The 16,716-nt window shown below is 41.9% G+C and overlaps 1 protein-coding gene across 3 annotated transcripts in view; it reads left to right on the top strand.

Moving 5' to 3' along the window:
• Nucleotides 1–16,463, top strand: part of LOC115173802 (neurexophilin-1) — a 40,779-nt gene extending 24,316 nt beyond the window's left edge. The window contains exons 2-3 of one of the 3 annotated variants that reach the window (XM_029732225.1): nucleotides 14,190–14,981; nucleotides 15,489–16,463. In XM_029732225.1, coding sequence (XP_029588085.1) covers nucleotides 14,190–14,945 — 756 coding nt within the window. In that variant the 3' untranslated portion in view covers nucleotides 14,946–14,981; nucleotides 15,489–16,463. Of the gene's footprint in view, nucleotides 1–14,189 lie in introns of all 3 variants that reach the window. The other 2 variants (XM_029732224.1, XM_029732223.1) reach the window with 2 other exon arrangements.
• The last annotated feature ends 253 nt before the right edge of the window (nucleotides 16,464–16,716 follow it).

Below are 16,716 nucleotides of genomic sequence, written 5' to 3'. Positions count from 1 at the left end.
TCTGTCCTCCTGGGACTAACATGCTGTGTGGACTGTACATTATACTGTAGTAGAAGGCCCTTCAGGTCCGTCCTGTCTGTCCTCCTGGGACTAACATGCTGTGTGGACAGTACATTATACTGTAGTAGAAGGCCCTTCAGGTCCATCCTGTCTGTCCTCCTGGGACTAACATGCTGTGTGGACAGTACATTATACTGTAGTAGAAGGCCCTTCAGGTCCATCCTGTCTGTCCTCCTGGGACTAACATGCTGTGTGGACAGTACATTATACTGTAGTAGAAGGCCCTTCAGGTCCATCCTGTCTGTCCTCCTGGGACTAACATGCTGTGTGGACTGTACATTATACTGTAGTAGAAGGCCCTTCAGGTCCGTCCTGTCTGTCCTCCTGGGACTAACATGCTGTGTGGACTGTACATTATACTGTAGTAGAAGGCCCTTCAGGTCCGTCTTGTCTGTCCTCCTGGGACTAACATGCTGTGTGGACAGTACATTATACTGTAGTAGAAGGCCCTTCAGGTCCATCCTGTCTGTCCTCCTGGGACTAACATGCTGTGTGGACAGTACATTATACTGTAGTAGAAGGCCCTTCAGGTCCATCCTGTCTGTCCTCCTGGGACTAACATGCTGTGCGGACTGAACATTATACTGTCTTTCCACTGGTGTATGTGTGTGCACATTTATGTTGTTATGTCTATTCAATAGCAACAATGTGTGCTCATACACACACACACACTGGTGGCAGACAGTGTTGCTGTTGAATAGACTGTTGCATTGCAAGACACATTTCTTTGTGAATGGGGAACCTCATGACTTTGTGGTGCTCTTGCTTGTCAGTATGGGAATCTGACCCAATCTGACACATTTACTTTGAATTGTGGGTTAATCTTCCCTCTATCACCCTTAATCTGAGTCCAGGAAACTGTCTACAAGGTCCAATGTAACCAATTTTAACCCAGTTAAATAGAACATCTAAAGGTACTACTGTATGACCTGCTAATCTCCATTAGAGGTCTTCACAGATACAGCTGTACCCGAATACCCCGTGACCCGATCTGGGACGCGAGCCGGTCCGGATGAAGAATTCAACATTTTTTACGGGTCTGGGTTGGATCTGATATGATAGTCGTGGTTTTCGGGTATGTGTAATTTTAACTGACTTGTCCGGAAGGGCCCGTATAGATCCGAGTGCTGCTGCTGCAGTAGAGAGAGAGAGACATTGTGTTTATGCTGCTCTTGCTTTTCATGGGAGTGGAGAGTGGCGTGTGTAGCTTGTTGATGACCAATCATAAACCATCAAAGCGGCAATAGGCTACAGTCATAGAGTCTCTGTGTGGCAAAAGTTAGGAGATATCTAATCAATGGAAGATGGAATTAAAATGATGGAATAACATTTAAAGGAGAAGGATAGGCTACAGCAACCAAGAGCCAACAGGTAGGCTGCTACTTAATATTCTGAATGGAGTTGTTGTTGTTTGTAACTGTGTAGGATGAGAAAGCCATTCAGCCTCAATTAGCCTAGCTATTTAGCTAGCTTAACTAGCCTCTCCCGGTTTGATGCAGTCAAGACAGGTACTACGTAGTCATACTTGATGAAAAATAACCTAGCTATGGCAGCTATTAGTCTACTATAGTGCTAGTTGGTTGCTGTCTTTCGTCTCTCCCTCCCTCCTCCCTTCTCCCAGTGCCACTTGCTCACAGTACGCTAGAGCAGTGTCTCTCTCCCTCACACTTTATCAGCTCCAGTTAATAAAGTAGCTTAAAAAATGACTTTTCTGCTGCTTCCCTAACTCGGATTCTACCGGGTCTGGAACTGACCAGGTTTATATAGAACGCGTTTAGTTATCCTCTGGTCCGTTTGGAACAGGTCTCTATATTAACCCGCTTATTGGGTCCGTGTGGGCAAGCCCCAGATCCATTTCGGAACCGGTCCAAATTTTAGACCCATGAAGACCTCTACTCTCCCTGTCCTATAAGAGGAGATCATTAGCCGTCATTTAGCGTTATGTTAATCAGATAATTAATTGTGTTAGATATCGTTGCCTAAACCGTTCCTGTGACAGAATCAATTGTTCATTTACATTTACTTAGCTAATGAAATACATTTCAATATGAGTGTGTTTGCATAATTCTGTCAAAACATGATTAAATGACACATTGCTTGTTTTGTCGCTGTGTCGAGGCCTCTCTCAAACTGATTATTAAAAATGATGGAACTAATCATTGCAATATCATAACATCATATATTATACACCAGATATTTATATTTGTACAGTGAATAATTTAATGTGCTTATAAAACCCTTACTTAATAATGCATATAGTACTTAAGATGCCTTATAGAGGAGAAGTGGGGACTTTAGACGCATTTGGGGAGATGGTGGTGGCAGTGACGGAGGGAGGGAGGTAGGGATGGAGGGAGGAAGATAGGTAGGGAGGTAGAGAGGTAGGTATGGATGGAGGGATGTATGGAGGGGGGGAGGGAGATCGGTAGGGAGGTAGGTAGGGAGGTAGAGAGGTAGGTATGGATGGATGGATGGATGTATGGAGGGAGGGAGGGAGGGAGGGAGGGAGGGAGGGAGGGTGAGGCATTGCTGTTCTACCTACTTTACAAACTGAAAATCTCATTAAGTGTGACACTGAAGATTAGTTGAGAGGGACCAAAGTGGAGAGAAAATTAGCTCACAAAGGGTTGCCAGCTCTGTGCTGTCAGTGAGGGGAGGAAGAGGAGGAGACTTTAGCTTTGTTTGCCTTCATTAATTCTGCATTGGAGCGAGCGGCTCTGAGGAGGGAAAACGCTTGCAGTCACTGATCAGAACAGGCTATGAGGATATGACAGGCGAACAGGTGCCCTCTCTTCCCTCCGAGGGAACACTCTCCCCCCTTTAACTCTCCTCCTCGGGTCTTTAATTGGGGTGAATTTGCCATCGGGCCATCTGCGTGATGACAACATAAAGCCAGCTTTGATTTATGAAGCCTCAAGATGTATTAGAATCAGGATTCTAGAACACAAACAAACACCACTGTGTGTCTGGGTATTAGAATCAAGATTTAAACACAAACTATTCACACATTTCTGTCTGGGTATAGATGTTAATAAAAATGATCTGTAAGTCAGTGGTGCTATAGGATACCACTGTACTTGACCTAACTGATCACTGCTGTGGTACATTGTACACAAGCTATCTGTAAATGTTCTTTCCATCACTCAATCAACATGTAATTATAGACATAATCGGTGAAAAAGGTTAGACTTGAATTATGCCTGAACTAAACAGCAGAAGAAGATGGTCTGTTGTATGAGGAGGATGTCAGGTCATATACAACACTGTAAATGTGTACTCACAGCGTTTTGTTATGGTTATTGTTAGAGAGGTCTTATCTGACTGGGTTTTATATAGAAAGTACAGGAAAAGGGTTTATTTGATTGTGCTCATTTTTATTTAACCGTTATTTAACTAGGCAAGTCAGTTAAGAACAAAGTCTTATTTACAATGACGGCCTACCAAAAGGCAAAAGGCCTCCTGCGGGGCAGAGGGCTGGGAATAAAAATAAATTAAATAAAAATATAGGACAAAACACACATCCCGACAAGAGAGACAGCACAACACTACATAAAGAGAGACCTAAGACAACAACATAACACAGCATGGCAGCAACACATGACAACACAGCATGGTCGCAACACATGACAACAACATGGTAGTAACACAATATGGCAGCAGCACAACATAGTAGCAGCACAAAACACAGACAACAGCATACCTACAGCATTGTGGAATATTTATTATTGAAAATATATTTCTTTCATGGTAAGAAATGAGCTTCTTGGGTTTCATGCCAGTAGTTTCATGCCAGTAATTTGTCACACATTTCACATTTTGGAATAGAGACTGTGTATAAGGATAAAGTACTTACTAAACTCAGAAAAAAAGAAACTGCCTCTCACTGTCAACTTAACATGTGTAAATATTTGTATGAACATAACAAGATTCAACAACTGAGACATAAACTGAACAAGTTCCACAGACATGTGACTAACAGAAATTGAATAATGTGTCCCTGAACAAAGGGGGTGTGAAAATCATAAGTAACAGTCAGTATCTGGTGTGGCCACCAGCTGCATTAAGTACTGAAGTGCATCAACTCCTCATGAACTGCACCAGATTTGCCAGTTCTTGCTGTGAGATGTTACCCCACTCTTCCACCAAGGCACCTGCAAGTTCCCGGACATTTCTGGGGGGGTGGCTCTAGCCCTCACCATCCAATTCAACAGGTCCCAGACGCGCTCAATGGGATTGAGATCCGGGCTCTTTGCTGGCCATGGCAGAACACTGACATTCCTGTCTTGCAGGAAATCATGAACAGAACGAGTAGTATGGCTGGTGGCATTGTCATGCTGGAGGGTCATGTCAGGCTGAGCCTGCAGGAAGGGTACCACTTGAGGGAGGAGGATGTCTTCCCTGTAACGCACAGCGTTGAGATTTCCTGCAATGACAACAAGCTCAGTCTGATGATGCTGTGACACACCACCCCAGACCATGACGGACCCTCCACCTCCAAATCGATCCTGCTACGGAGTACAGGCCTCGGTGTAACGCTCATTCCTTTGATGATAAACGCGAATCCGACCATCACCCTGGTGAGACAAAACCGCAACTCATCAGTGAAGAGCACTTTTTGCCAGTCCTGTCTGGTCCAGCGACGGTGGATTTGTGCCCATAGGCGACGTTGTTGCTGGTGATGTCTGGTGAGGATCTGCCTTCCAACAGGCCTACAAGCCCTCAGTCCAGCCTCTCTCAGCCTATTGCGGACAGTCTGAGCACTGATGGAGGGGTTGTGCATTTTTGGTGTAACTTGGGCAGCTGTTGTTGCCATCCTATAACTGTCCCGCAGGTGTGATGTTCGGATGTACCGATCCTGTGCAGGTGTTGTTACACGTGGTCTGCCACTGCGAGGGCGATCAGCTATCCGTCCTGTCTCCCTGTAGAGCTGTCTTAGGCATCTCACAGTACAGACATTGCAATTTATTGCCCTGGCCACATCTGCAGTCCTCATGCATCCTTGCAGCATGCCTAAGGAACGTTCATGCAGATGAGCAGTGACCATGGGCATCTTTCTTTTGGTGTTTTTTAGAGTCAGTAGAAATGACTCTTTAGTGTCCTAAGTTTTCATAACTGTGACCTTAATTGCCTACTGTCTGTAAGTTGTTAGTGTCTTAACGACCGTTCCACAGGTGCATGTTCATTAATTGTTTATGGTTCATTGAACACGCATGGGAAACAGTGTTTAAATCCTTTACAATGAAGATCTTTGAAGTTATTTTGATTTTTAAGAATTATCTTTGAAAGACAGAGTCCTGAAAAAGGGGCGTTTATTTTTTTGCAGCGTTTAGTTACATCCCTTTGAATGAGTCTATAGGGGCTAGATTCTGTCCATATCGCGGAAGATCCACATTATAGCACGATTAACGGTTAAAGGCAATGTTTCCACGTTTGCGTAGACATTCATGGTAAACGCTGCATACAGATGTAGAATCTTAATTTGATCACCCTGTTGCAGGAGATGGAGGAAATGGAATGGAGGAAATGTAAAACTTGAAATGTATTTGAGGTTCAAAAAGGCTTCTGAAGTTTGCAATTTCCACTTTGACAATTTATTCTTGATTTTCCCCGTACAATTTATTCTTTGATCAACCCCTACAAAAATATCCAATAATTATAATCCACATACTAATTCACATTTCCTGTTGCTGCAGGATTACTTTCCTGCTGAATCAAAGAGGCTCAAATTAAGATCCTACTTCTTCTGTATGTTGGCTCAATCGAAGATGAGCTTTAATGTCAATTGTGCTGTAGCGCAGATCTTCCGCGATGTGGATTGAATCGAGGCCTCGGACGATGACTATGAGCCGAAAAAAGGAATAGATTGAATGTAAAAGCTCACAGCGAATGCCCATTTTGTGTGAATATTTGTTATAGATACCAATAAAGCACAACAATGACGGAAGGGAACAAACAGGCAGTAAATAAATGGGAAGAGATTTTCGATGTACCAATTCCATGGCACATATTTTATGAACTACACTTTATTCAACATTTACTTTTTTAATTTAAATTATTATATAAAATTCTTGCCACCGACAGAATGCTATGTATAAATGGGACATACAACAATCTCAGCTCTGTAGATTGTGCTGCGAAAAGACAGAATCAATAGGTAATTTATTCTGGTATTGCTCCTATGTAGCTTGTTTCTGGTCACAGGTTCAGGAATGGTTAAAAAATCACAACATGCACTTAAAATGAACCTTACGAATTGCAGTGTTGGGCGATTTGAAAAGCCCTAGTCAGTCAATAAATAATATAATAATACTCATAGGAAAGGTTTTCATCTTTGGCTCACAATCTGTGGATACTATACGATTAGAAAGGCAAAACATCACAGCACAATGGAAAAATATATGTCACATGGAAACCCAACGAGGGCGGTCTTTGGTGATAGATGGGATGAGCTGAGAGTGGCTGAGGGGTGGGATTAAAGAGCTGATGTTTGGTAATGTATTATTGTTATGTGACTGCTTTATATGAAACTACCATGTATGCAAAATGTGTATGCAAAATGTATATGCAAAATGTATGTAGCAGAAAAGCAGTAAAAAAAATGTACTTGTCCTCCGTGGAGGGCTAAAAAAAAAAAAATACAACAGATAGTAAATTATGTTTAGGGTGTGGTTGGCTGGTTGGAGCTCCAGCCCCCTGATCACCTTAAATCACTGGTCTGCTCCACTTCCTTCACTATGTTTTTGGGACTGAGATTTTCTGTTACATTACCTACTTACCGATGCCACAAGGAGCCTATGGTCACTTACGTACATTTATATGCACACACATTCTTTCATCTGCACGAACACGCACGCACGCACGCATGCACACACACACACACACACACACACACACACACACACACACACACACACACACACACACACACACACTAAGAACGATATGTTGCGTCTAACAGCCTTCTTACAAGACCATTAGGCAGTTCTAGTGCATGGTCTCAATGTGATATTACAGCTCTGCATAACACCAGCACCACTGGTTTCAGCCCAAGGCAAGCATGCTGCGTAGTCATGTTAGTAAGGACTCTGTTTTATGGCCTGGTCCTGTACTTATAGTAGGGGAATAGAGGAGAGGATTCCAACTGTGTGAGTCAATATACAGTCAGATGAATTGTGTTTGATCAAATAAAGAAAAATGTACATATAAATATGTGTATTTATATATATATATATATATATATATACAGTACCAGTCAAAGGTTTGGACACAGCTACTCATTCCAGGGTTTTTCTTTATTTGTACTACTTTCTACGTTGTAGAATAATAGTCAAGACATCAAAACTATGAAATAACACGTATGGAATCATGTAGTAACGAAAAAAGTGTTAAACAAATCCAAATATATTTTATATTTGAGATTCTTCAAAGTAGCCACCCTTTGCCTTGATGACAACTTTGCACATTCTTGTTTAACACTTTTTTTGGTTACTACACGATTCCATATGTGTTATTTCATAGTTCTGATGTCTTCAATATTATTCTACAATGTAGAAAATATTAAAAATAATTAAAAACCCTTGAATGAGTAGGTGTTTCCAAACGTTTGACTGGTACTGTATATATATATATTTATATATTTATGTATGTATAGTTTAGTGCCTGATATCGGAGACTGTCTGTTCATACTATCCTGACTGCATGAGTTCTGACTGAATATATAGCAGAAAGACAAGCTTGAAGAGGTTGGCACGAGTGATATTGTAAGAAATAGCTAGTGTTGTCGTTGTATTGTAAGAAAGAACTACAGCACATTTCCATTGCATTCAAGTATGACAAAACAAATTCAACAATGACTATAAAAGTTTATTTATATTTTTGTTATGTTCATAAGAAATATTGAAATGCATACAAGGCTGCAAAGGATGTAGCTAGCTATAAGTATTGTCTGGTGAATGGCCCGTTTCTTGTTAGTTACAGCTGGTCAGTCAATACTAAAGGAGGATTCTATACTCTCTCTGATAATGCTTTACTCAATTGGAGGTTAAGTATATGTATTTGCAGTGTCACTCCTCCACTGTCCTCCCTCCTTCTCTCTCCTTATAGAACTGTCAAATTTCCCTTTCTTTCTGTCCTCTTTCTCCATCGTCTTTCATAAGGGCTCTTTTCATTCAACACATTATAGTTTGCCTGCCTTCATTCTCCCCCTAGAATTACATCTCAGGAAAAGCTTTGCAGTTCCTTTACCATGGATATGATTGGACGTTTTCAATAGGAGCTAAGTAGAACGTAGGAAGCTCATCTCTTCTCCAATCTTTTATCTACTGTCTTTGGCAAAAGTAGACTAAATTAGATTTTCTGGAGGTGGTTGTTTTTTACCGGTCTAAAATCGGTTGTGTGAAAAATATAAACCATATAATTGTATTGTATGGTTTCATTATGGTATACAGATGTAGGATCTTCATTTGATCACTCTTTTGTTGCTGAGAATGTGTAGTGTATTCAGAAATGCTTCTAAAGTTTGCATTTCCACTTTAAAATGTCAGACCCGATTTTCCCTAATGAAAAATGTATAAAAAATGTCCATTAATTATAATCTACATAATAATTCACATCTCCTGTTGCTGCAAGGTTATTTTACAGCTGTAGCAAACTGGCTCAAATTAAGATCCTACATCTGTATATTAAGTATGAGTAATACCTTCACTTTTCTGGCAGACTTATCTTGAGTATGACACCTTTATGATATCATGCCATGTTGAAGTGTGAAACTCTTTGCTGTGCTGCAGTGAATTGTCAGCTAATGAACTTTAGGCCTAGTGAATCCAACTAATCAGTATTAAGATGTGGCAATAATAATTAGAATTGCTAAATTGGCTTATCGTTTTAATTATTCAATGTTGTTAGTTTACTTTAATTGGATCATATACTTTCATGCTCATCATTAACCTGCTCGTCCTAAATGTATGTCATGGAGGGATGTATTTCTTCTGCCATTACGTAGGTAACTTCTGTTGCCCTCCTCATAAAATAAATTAGTTTCAATTGAAGATATTGTATTTTTTTTGGGGGGGGGGGTGTTGCCCCCTCCTGTAAAAGAATCTAGGGAAAACTAAGAACAGAACATGTTGTCACCCATGTCTGTGGTGTTTGCGTTAAGTCTTAGACCATGTCTCCATTTGTTTAAACGTATCGATATGGTACTTAAACTATAATTTGCCACACAATCAATGTACTCTTTTTTTGAATATATAGCATCACAGCACTGTAATGACGTTTTATAATCCGTAGATAAAAATAGTATTCCATCACTAAAGGACAGTAAATATTGGTTTAACAGCCTAATGAGCTTTAGATTACTGTTAATGTTGGCAATGTAAAGGGTCTGTATATCTTTAGACTGAGTCAGTTGTAACCATTCATAATGCATCAATGTTGTTTTGATGGAGGACTTTGGACTATGCTGCTTTCTTTTGGTGTTCTCTGTTCGCTATTAGTTGAAGCAGAACTTCAATTCCATCACGTCTTCTAGACTTCCTCTGAATCAGCACCCTATTCCCTTTATAGTGTAATACTTTTGACCAGAGCTCTATGTAGTGGGCTTAGCTTGGCAAAACAAGTGCCCACCTGCATATAGGGAATAGGGTGCTATTTCAGAATCACCACTGAATTATGTCTGAGGGGACTTTGTCAGGTCATTGGTGACACCTGTCCACTCATAGCTGAGTTGGGATGGTTATCTGTTAGCTGAGTTGGGATGGTTATCTGGTAGCTGAGTTGGGATGGTTATCTGGTAGCTGAGTTGGGATGGTTATCTGGTAGCTGAGTTGGGATGGTTATCTGGTAGCTGAGTTGGGATGGTTATCTGTTAGCTGAGTTGGGATGGTTATCTGGTAGCTGAGTTGGGATGGTTATCTGGTAGCTGAGTTGGGATGGTTATCTGGTAGCTGAGTTGGGATGGTTATCTGGTAGCTGAGTTGGGATGGTTATCTGGTAGCTGAGTTGGAATGGTTATCTGGTAGCTGAGTTGGGATGGTTATCAGGTAGCTGAGTTGGGATGGTTATCTGGTAGCTGAGTTGGAATGGTTATCTGGTAGCTGAGTTGGGATAGTTATCAGGTAGCTAAGTTGGGATAGTTATCAGGTAGCTGAGTTGGGATGGTTATCTGGTAGCAAGAGTTCTCTGCCTGCTTGTGACAAATGGTTTTCTTCTATTGTGTGTGTGTGTGTGTGTGTGTGTGAGAGAGATATGGTCCCCCTCTGCTGCTATAACAGCCTCCACTCTTCTGGTTATTTGGCGATTAGGCCTGGCTCGCAGTCGGCGTTCCAATTCATCCCAAAGGTGTTCGATGGGGTTGAGGTCAGGGCTCCGTGCAGGCCAGTCAAGTTCTTCCACACTGTTCTCTATAAACCATTTCTGTATGGACCTCACTTTGTGCACCGGGGCTTTGTCATGCTGAAACAGGAAAGGGTCTTCCCCAAACTGTTGCCAAAAAAATTGGATGCACCGAATCATCTACAATGTCATTGTATGCTGAAGCATTAAGATTTACCTTCACTGGAACTAAGGGGCCTGGAAAAAACATGGAAAAACAGCCCCAGACCTTTATTCCTCATCCACTAAACTTTACAGTTGGCACTATGTATTGGGGCAGATAGCGTTCTTTTGGCATCCACCAAACCCAGATTCGTCCATTGGACTGCCAGATGGTGAAGCATGGTTCATCACTCCAGATAACACATTTCCACTGCTCCAGAGTCCAATGGCGGTGAGCTTCACACCACTCCAGCCAACGCTTGGCTGCTCGGCCATGGAAACCCATTTTATGAAGCTCCCGACAAACAGTTCTTGTGCTGACGTTGCTTCCAGAGGCAGTTTGGAAGTTGATAGTGGGTGCTGCAACCGAGGACAGATTTTTAAGCGCTACGCACTTCAGCACTCGGCGTTCCCGTTCTGTGAGCTTGTGTGGGCTACCACTTCGCGGCTGAGCTGTTGATGCTCCTAGACATTTCCACTTCACAATAACAGCACTTACTGTTGACCGGGGCAGCTCTAGCATGGCAGAAATTTGACGAACTGACTAGTTGGAAAGGTGGCATCCTATGACGGTGCCACGTTGAAAGTCAATGGAGATTGAATGGCTGTGTGCTCGATTTTATACACCTGTCAGCAACGGGTGTGGCTAAAATAGCCGAATCCACTCATTTGAAGGGGTGTCCCCATTTTTTTTGTATATATACCGTAGGTTGTGATGGGAGTGTGTATGTGTATGGAGTGTGCATATGTTGGTTAACGTGTGTGTACATGTAGGCCATCATGGTAAAAACTAAATTGTTCTTAACTGACTTGCCTAGTTAAATAAAGGTTCAATAAAATAAATAAAAACATGTATGTTTGTGTAATTCCATAGTTTCAGCGATGAATCACAGTGTGGACTGCTATTGCGTTGTGTTATGACTTACATCCTGAACACACGGAGCTCTTACAGCTCTCTCTGACCCAAGCATTTCCCTATACCTATAGCCTAGGCCCAGGGGAAGACATCTGTCTGAGCCTGACCTGTAGTCAGTTGTGAGGCTCAGGCCTCTGCTGGCCAGAGTGCTGCCATGTTTACCAGATGCACCGTCTGTCCCCCCAGGTAAACTAACCATCTGGAAGCACTGAGCCTCAGCAGACACACTGGGCCAGGGCCCAAAGCATGCTGGAAAATGGAGTCAAACACATTGGCCCAAGGCCCAAAGCATGCTGGATGATGGAGTCAAATAAACTGGCCGTGGGCCTGAAGCTTCATAGATCAACTTGTGTGTGTGTGTGTGTGTGTGTGTGTGTGTGTGTGTGTGTGTGTGTGTGTGTGTGTGTGTGTGTGTGTGTGTGTGTGTGTGTGTGTGTGTGTGTGTGTGTGTGTGTGTGTGTGTGTGTGCGTGTGTGTGTGTGTGTGTATTGTACCGTGGCTGTCTATAAAGGACAATGGACAAACAGTAAGTATGGATAAACACACACTGCATGCACATGTTTTAGAGTACCATGAAATCATGCAAATGTTTGAGAGCAGTGCATTCACAAAATACAGGACTCACTTATTATGATGTTATTTATGAGATATTAACATCAACTATTCTGCATGGAACAACATTCATTGGTTTTATCAATCTACTCTCTGTACAGTATACATGTATTTTCTATATGCAATTTTTCACCAGTTATAAGTTATTCATGAATACCATGTATATGTCTTAAATCATGCCCTCCCAACATGCCCTCAGGGTCCATACAACACACTTCATTACATACATACAGTACACCCTGAGGCATAAGTCACAGTCTCACTGGGCTATTAGCCCTGTTGAGTAGGCTAATCTTCATTCATATTATACCTCAATATTAAACTGGAAACATTACCATTAAGTTAGACCAGATGGAATCTGCAGGGAAGATTTCTGATCAATACCTTTGTATTGTAATCTCCTTATGTAATCAATGAAACTGTGTCTGTAGAAGCAATATGTAGTTTAATGTGAAGGAATTAATTTCGTATTTGAAGCATTCAGGGCTGAAGGATATTCTGCCTACTCAGGTTCAGAGTGGACATAGGTCTACCGATGACCCCAAAACAAAGGAAAGCCTGAAATAGAGTTTGTAAAATGTCACCTGTAACTACAGTAAACTACAGTCCCCTATAACTACAGTAAAGTACAGTCACCTGCAACTACAGTAAACTACCGTCCCCTGTAACTACAGTAAACTACAGTCCCCTGTAACTACAGTAAACTACAGTCCCCTGTAACTACAGTAAAGTACAGTCACCTGCAACTTCAGTAAACTACAGTCCCCTGTAACTACAGTAAACTACAGTCCCCTGTAACTACAGTAAACTACAGTCCCCTGTAACTACAGTAAACTCCGTAATGAGTGGTTGTTTGTAGCATGAGGAGGCTCATGTTAAAGGATGTCTTGTTTACCCTTCTGGCCATTGCGTACAGAAAGCTTCCTACAGAAATTATATTCATAATTACATACATCTACTTCTAACTAGGTTAAAATGGCTTTCAATTTGCAGTTCAAAACGCATACAAGGTAATTAAGGGATCTATTCAGTGTGTAACGATAAAGCGTTACACATTCCGCGGTATACATATTAAGGTAATTTCCAAATGAGCTGACATATGCAGTGTCTAACATGAATGCACTCATATAAATTTGGAAAGTTGTCTTTAAATTTCAATCAAGCTGTAAAGCTGAACTTCTGCGATGCGTTTTGAATAGAGCCCTCAATGTAATTATCTTTTTTATTTGTTCTCTTCTCTCAGCACCCTATACGAACCATATAGGCATATTCTCCCCCTAAACAATGATATGCTTAAACCTGGCTATAGGGATCGCCCCTTAGTGCTGACACGGTCTGAGGAAGTCAATTCATGTCCAAAGGGCCAACTGATTGGTAGCGAAACCTTATTTTCTATGTATCGATCCCAGAGGGCCTCGGCCAATGAAATGCTAAAATCTCTGGGCAAGACGGATCTGCTGTCACGTCTTACAGTAGAAATCAGCCAATCAATGTCACTTCCCTCCGCCGGGGCCTGTATGAACCTAATTCCAGTCATCGTGGCTAAATGGTGAAAACCTGGGGGTTCATCAATCATCAATCCAAGCAGCGCTTTGTGCTTAATAGTCTGGTCTTTACTGAATAGCCACTGCATTTATCTATCTGGGGGAGCCAAGTGGAAATACCTTCTACCATCTGAGAGGGAGAGAGAGAGAGAGAGAGAGAGGGAGGGAGAGAGAGAGGAAAAACAATGTCTACAATACTTTGATCGCTGTGTTGTGTCTCTCACACATTCTATTTCCCAAATGGGGGCTGTCTGCTAACACGTTTCGAAATTGAAGCTTGCTGAAAGATGGATTACCGGTATCTCTCCTGTCGTCTCCCCACTTCAGAGTCCATTTTGATCTGTCTGTTTTGTAGAAAGCTGCGTGTAGTGCCTGAATGTGAAGTAAATTTTTTCTGAATCTGATATTAATATCTGCTGAAGTGTCTCTTTGCCTGTTTGATTGTCTCAAGTACTACCGTGTTGCCTATAACAGTATGACATACCAGTTAGTGAAACATATCTCCTCTTCTCTCTCTGTTTCAGGTGACAAGTGTTCATGCTTCCAAGGCGGACCTCCTCAAGTCGGGTAGCCCCAAGTCGACGTTAAAACACATATGGACAGAAAGCAGCAAGGACCTGTCAATCAGCAGGTTGCTGTCACAGACTCTCCATGGCAAAGAGAACACCACAGCCCTGGACCTGCGCTACGACACCCCGGAGCCCTACTCCGAGCAGGACCTCTGGGACTGGCTGAGGAACTCCACCGACCTCCAGGATTCTAGAGCAAGAGCTAAGCGGCGGCCTATGGTCAAGACGGGCAAGTTCAAGAAGATGTTCGGCTGGGGAGACTTCCACTCCAACATTAAGACGGTCAAGCTCAACCTCCTCATCACCGGGAAGATCGTGGACCACGGCAACGGAACCTTCAGCGTCTACTTCAGACACAACTCCACAGGCCAGGGCAACGTGTCCGTGAGTCTCGTCCCACCAACCAAGGTCGTGGAGTTCGACGTGGCGGCCCAGCAGTCCGTGATTGACGCCAAGGACTCCAAGTCCTTCAACTGCCGCATAGAGTACGAAAAGGTGGAGAAGGGCGCCAGGAACACGCTGTGTAACTTCGACCCGTCCAAGACGTGTTACCAGGAGCAGACTCAGAGCCACGTCTCCTGGCTCTGTTCCAAGCCCTTTAAAGTCATCTGCATCTACATCTCCTTCTACAGCACTGACTACAAGCTGGTGCAGAAAGTCTGTCCGGACTACAACTACCACAGTGACACTCCCTACTTCCCCTCTGGCTGACCACTCCCACAACAACAACCCCAATGTGAAGGACCAGTAAGTTACTTAGTGGGTCTTCTTCTTCTTTTTCCCCGCCCAGAGAAATATATGTTAGCTGTACTATTCTGAAAATAAAAGAATGTGTCAAATGAATTGATTATCTATTTATGAAATTAAGACAATACAGAAAGTAAAGACTTATGGGGCATTATTATTTTATCTTTCAAGTGTTGTGCAAAACCATTATTATTCTAAATATAATAATTATTATATTAATATTATTAGTATACAAATACTATGACTAAACAAATAATATTGATTATAATTCATTTGTTTTATAGATGTCATACCTTTTTCCATCAGTGATTTCATAGATGCATCATGTGTACATATTTGGGGTTGTTAGTTCCATTTGTAACTAAGTAAAATCAGCATTTCAAATAAGTCTTATTAGTTTGAAACAACTTGTTAATCTTATCAATATGTTATATTAATTTTCTTGGTCCATTTTGATTCTAGGTGCTTTAATTTTCTCCTTTTAGTATTTCTTACTTTGCTCCTTAGGGCCACCATACTTTCTGTATGAAAGTTCAGTTCTGTGAGCTACCAATTGGATGGCAGCGTCCAGGATCCTATGTTTTGTTCGCACCTGCAATACTCTTCATTCATAGCAGCTCAATTCCGCTCTCTCAGAAATAACAGTCCAGACTCCTATCCTTGAAGGCCTACAAGATCCCCACACATTTCCAAATCCTTTGACCCCACAGTCGAGAGAGCTAAAGAAGAGGAGAGTGTCAGTGTGCAATCCGAGTATCAGGTGGAGGTGGTCATATCAGCCTGGCGGACTTACCTAGCACTGACAGGCTTCTCCCGCAGGCATGTTTTATAAAAAATAAACGCATTTTACATGTTCAGGAATGATGCTGTTCAATCTTCAGCTTGTCCCTGTATAAGTCCTGGCTCAGATTATTATTAGTAAATCACAGCCTTATTAGGTTTATTGTTAATATTCAGTTGTGATTGATTGGGGGGCTTTGCTCATTGTCATTGACTTAATAAAAATTGTAATGTAATGAATTCTGTATCTTAGAGAGCCTAATTTGTATGAATGGTTTGTATTGTACATAGTTTATCCCGAACTGAGCTGCATCTGTATATACCCCCATAAAGCTGTCTCCCCCTTCCCACAATCTCTCTCTCTCTCTCTCTCTCTCTCTCTCTCTCTCTCTCTCTCTCTCTGTCTCTCTCTGTCTCTCTCCCTCTCTCTCTCTCCCTCTCTCTCTCTCTCTCTCTCTCCCTCTCTCTCTCTCTCTCCCTCTCTCTTTCTCTCTCTCTCTCTCTCTCTCTCTCTCTCTCCCGCTCTCTCCCTCTCTCTCTCTCTCTCTCGTGAATCAATGAAAACAGTAACCCTGTACATACGCTGTAGAACTGTCTAAATATATTATAAGTATTCATCAAATGTATGACTTTTATTTCTGGGGGAAGGATGGGATGGAGGTGTACATATGAATAAAAATACTGTATGTTTTATCAGTTGAATGCTCTTGCATGTGAGTTCTTTATATGCGCGTCTCACTGATTATTATAATGGTAGGACTTGAAGGTCAATAAATGTTAAGGATCTGAATTGCCAGACATTTAAGCATGTACAGTGCATATTCTCAATAGTGTACATCAGTATTCACACATCTTTCTCCAAAGATACAGATCAATCTGAGCTCCATGCTTTTCTTAGCGCATCATGGCACATTATCTGTTACATTTCAATAAAATATCCTCTTTTTTTTGTTTG

Source organism: Salmo trutta, chromosome 34 (genome assembly GCF_901001165.1).
Source record: "Salmo trutta chromosome 34, fSalTru1.1, whole genome shotgun sequence".
NCBI classification, from domain to species: Eukaryota; Metazoa; Chordata; class Actinopteri; order Salmoniformes; family Salmonidae; genus Salmo; species Salmo trutta.
Note: the sequence above shows the minus strand (reverse complement) of the source record. Positions and strands in the feature narration are given on the sequence as shown.